Source organism: Lactuca virosa, chromosome 7 (assembly GCF_052849685.1).
Source record: "Lactuca virosa cultivar CGN04683 chromosome 7, Lactuca_virosa_CGN04683_v6, whole genome shotgun sequence".
NCBI classification, from domain to species: Eukaryota; Viridiplantae; Streptophyta; class Magnoliopsida; order Asterales; family Asteraceae; genus Lactuca; species Lactuca virosa.
The window spans coordinates 274,066,505-274,068,749 of record NC_136432.1 but is presented as its reverse complement, the minus strand read 5'-3'; the positions used below and the strand labels follow the sequence as shown (position 1 = coordinate 274,068,749).

At 39.7% G+C, this 2,245-nt stretch overlaps 1 protein-coding gene across 1 annotated transcript; it reads left to right on the top strand.

Annotated features, from left to right (window-relative positions):
* Window positions 1-258: 258 nt before the first annotated feature.
* On the top strand, window positions 259-1,922 carry LOC145127770 (uncharacterized). Its single transcript, XM_079062904.1, has 3 exons — window positions 259-635; window positions 1,158-1,416; window positions 1,506-1,922. The coding sequence occupies exons 1-3, from the start codon at window positions 259-261 to the stop codon at window positions 1,920-1,922; spliced, it is 1,053 nt and encodes a 350-aa protein (XP_078919030.1).
* The last annotated feature ends 323 nt before the right edge of the window (window positions 1,923-2,245 follow it).

Here is a 2,245-nt window from a genome sequence, read left to right as displayed (position 1 = left end):
GGTCACCACTAACATATTCACTAGCCATCACCTTTCACGAACCATCACTGCTAAAGGGTTTCATGCATTCGAGAAGGGTTTGACGTTGAGAAGGGTTTCACAGTCCCCAATTTCGCAATTTTAAGCTCCGAAATCGTTGGTGAAGTAGAAAGGTACGTGTATAGAAACAAGAAATTGATGATTCTGAGGGCGGTTATCTTCATCTATGGAGTATGGAGTTCCAAGATTGAACTAACAAGTTGTTTTTTTATGGAACAGATGGATTCTACTTCTGGAACTAAGAAGCCTAAAGGGCCTAAGCTCCCTGAGAAGACATACCTTCTAGACTCTGACTTCGATGATGATGCATTTGACTTTAGCTTCTTGGATTTTTCTGAAGAAACTTTCAAAGCCCCCTCAAATCTATGTGATGATCATTTTCTTAACTTATTGTGTGACGAAAACATATTAAGGAGGAGTATTGATGGAATGGTAGATGATGGCGACATTCCTGGTGTCCAACAAAATGAGCATGCCCACTTAGATGAGGACGATGAAGATATTGATGTCGAGTATAGGGTGCATGATCCCAATGTTGACTGGAAAGAGACGAGGCTCCATTTAGGAGATTGTTATCAATCACCTGCTCAACTCAGGTTTTCCTTAACTAACTATGTAGTCCATGGAGGATACCAGCTTTATTTTGAAAAAACGTGATAGAGTGAGGGTTATAGCTAAGTGTGGTAGTGGAAGCAGTGACAATAAAAAATGCAGTGTCCATTTAAGGTTGCAGCTGGATGGAAGTACAATGAAAGGACATTCCAGATTAAATTTTGTAATGAAATTCATCTGTGTGCTAGGAATTATCATTTTGGTTCCCTAGTTACTAGCAATTGGTTAGCCAAACACTACCTGAAAGATGTAATCATGAAGCCCAAGATGACATTGCTAGAGATGTAAGCAGATGTTCTACAAAGGTTTTCAGTGAGTGTATCTATTGGGCAATGCCAAAGAGCAAGGGCTACTGCAATATGGATAATAGAAGGGAAGTTAGAAGACCGCTATGCCAGGGTTTGGGACTATGCAGCTGCAATTAGGTTGAGTAATCTGGGTACAACTTGCTTGGTGGGAGTAGAAAGTAATCTGGGGTGTAACTATTTCAAAAGGTTTTATGTTAGCTTCAAGGCTTTCAGAGATGGATGGAACAGAGGATGTAGAAGGGTAATAGGACTAGATGGTAGTTTCTTGAAGGGGAAGGTAAAGGGGGAGATTTTAACTGATATTGGGAGGGATGAAGACAACCATGTCTACCCAATAGCATGGGCAGTTATGAATGTTGAGAATAAGGACAATTGGACCTGGTTCATTGAGAATTTGGTTGCTGATTTGGATCTTGGTGCTGGAAATGGACTGGTTGTTATCTCAGACCAACGCAAGGTACCAACAACATATATTAGTATACAATATATATTTATATGTAACACTCATTAATTTTTGCATGTGCTGTGTTTGTTTGTTAATTATAGGGACTTCTACAGGCTATGACATATCTACTCCCCCATGTTGAGCATAGAAAATGTGCTAGACACATCTTTGCAAACTTTAGGAAGAAATTCACAGGATTAGAGCTAAAGAATTTGTTCTGGGAAGCTGCTATGAGTACAGTGGAAGGGAACTTTCTTGCTACAATGGATAAGATAAATAAGATAACAGAAACAGGCTACACCTATCTTATGGCAAGGAAATCTAAAACCTGGTGCAGAGCCTTCTTTTCTCATGGGTATGCTTGTGAAGCAGTAGAGAATGGGGCTACAGAATGTTTCAATGACATGATGAGACAACCGTCAAATTCTGGTCAAGTCAAAGTCAAACTAAGTCAACAAATCCAACCAGTCAACTCAGTCAACCCTTGTATATTAGGGTTTACGCTATGTAATTACTGAACAGTTCGCTAATTTAAAGGGAAAACATCAATTGGAAAATTCGTGTATTTAATTTTCCTTAGCCTTGATAGTGCTAAACAATGAAACAAAGCGATAAAACACTATTGCACACTCATCGGGAGTGTGTAGGACACTAAATCATGGCTTAACGGAGTTTACGGACCTTGCGTTGCGAAGCCGGATGCTCAAAAAGGTCATAAATGGAACCTCTCTAAATCCTCTTCACTCTATCTCTCTCTATTCGAAATCTCTCCCAAATCTCTCTCAAAAGTTCCCGTAACTTTTTGTAATCATTTGGGCCATCCCGACCCTTAACCAGGTCA

Excerpts from the sequence above, each read along its gene's own strand:
- LOC145127770 (XM_079062904.1), top strand. The coding sequence starts at position 259 with ATGGATTCTACTTCTGGAACTAAGAAGCCTAAAGGGCCTAAGCTCCCT. Across the intron at positions 636-1,157 it reads CAATCACCTGCTCAACTCAG|CTTCAAGGCTTTCAGAGATG; the intron begins GTTTTCCTTAAC and ends GTTTTATGTTAG. Across the intron at positions 1,417-1,505 it reads TTATCTCAGACCAACGCAAG|GGACTTCTACAGGCTATGAC; the intron begins GTACCAACAACA and ends TGTTAATTATAG.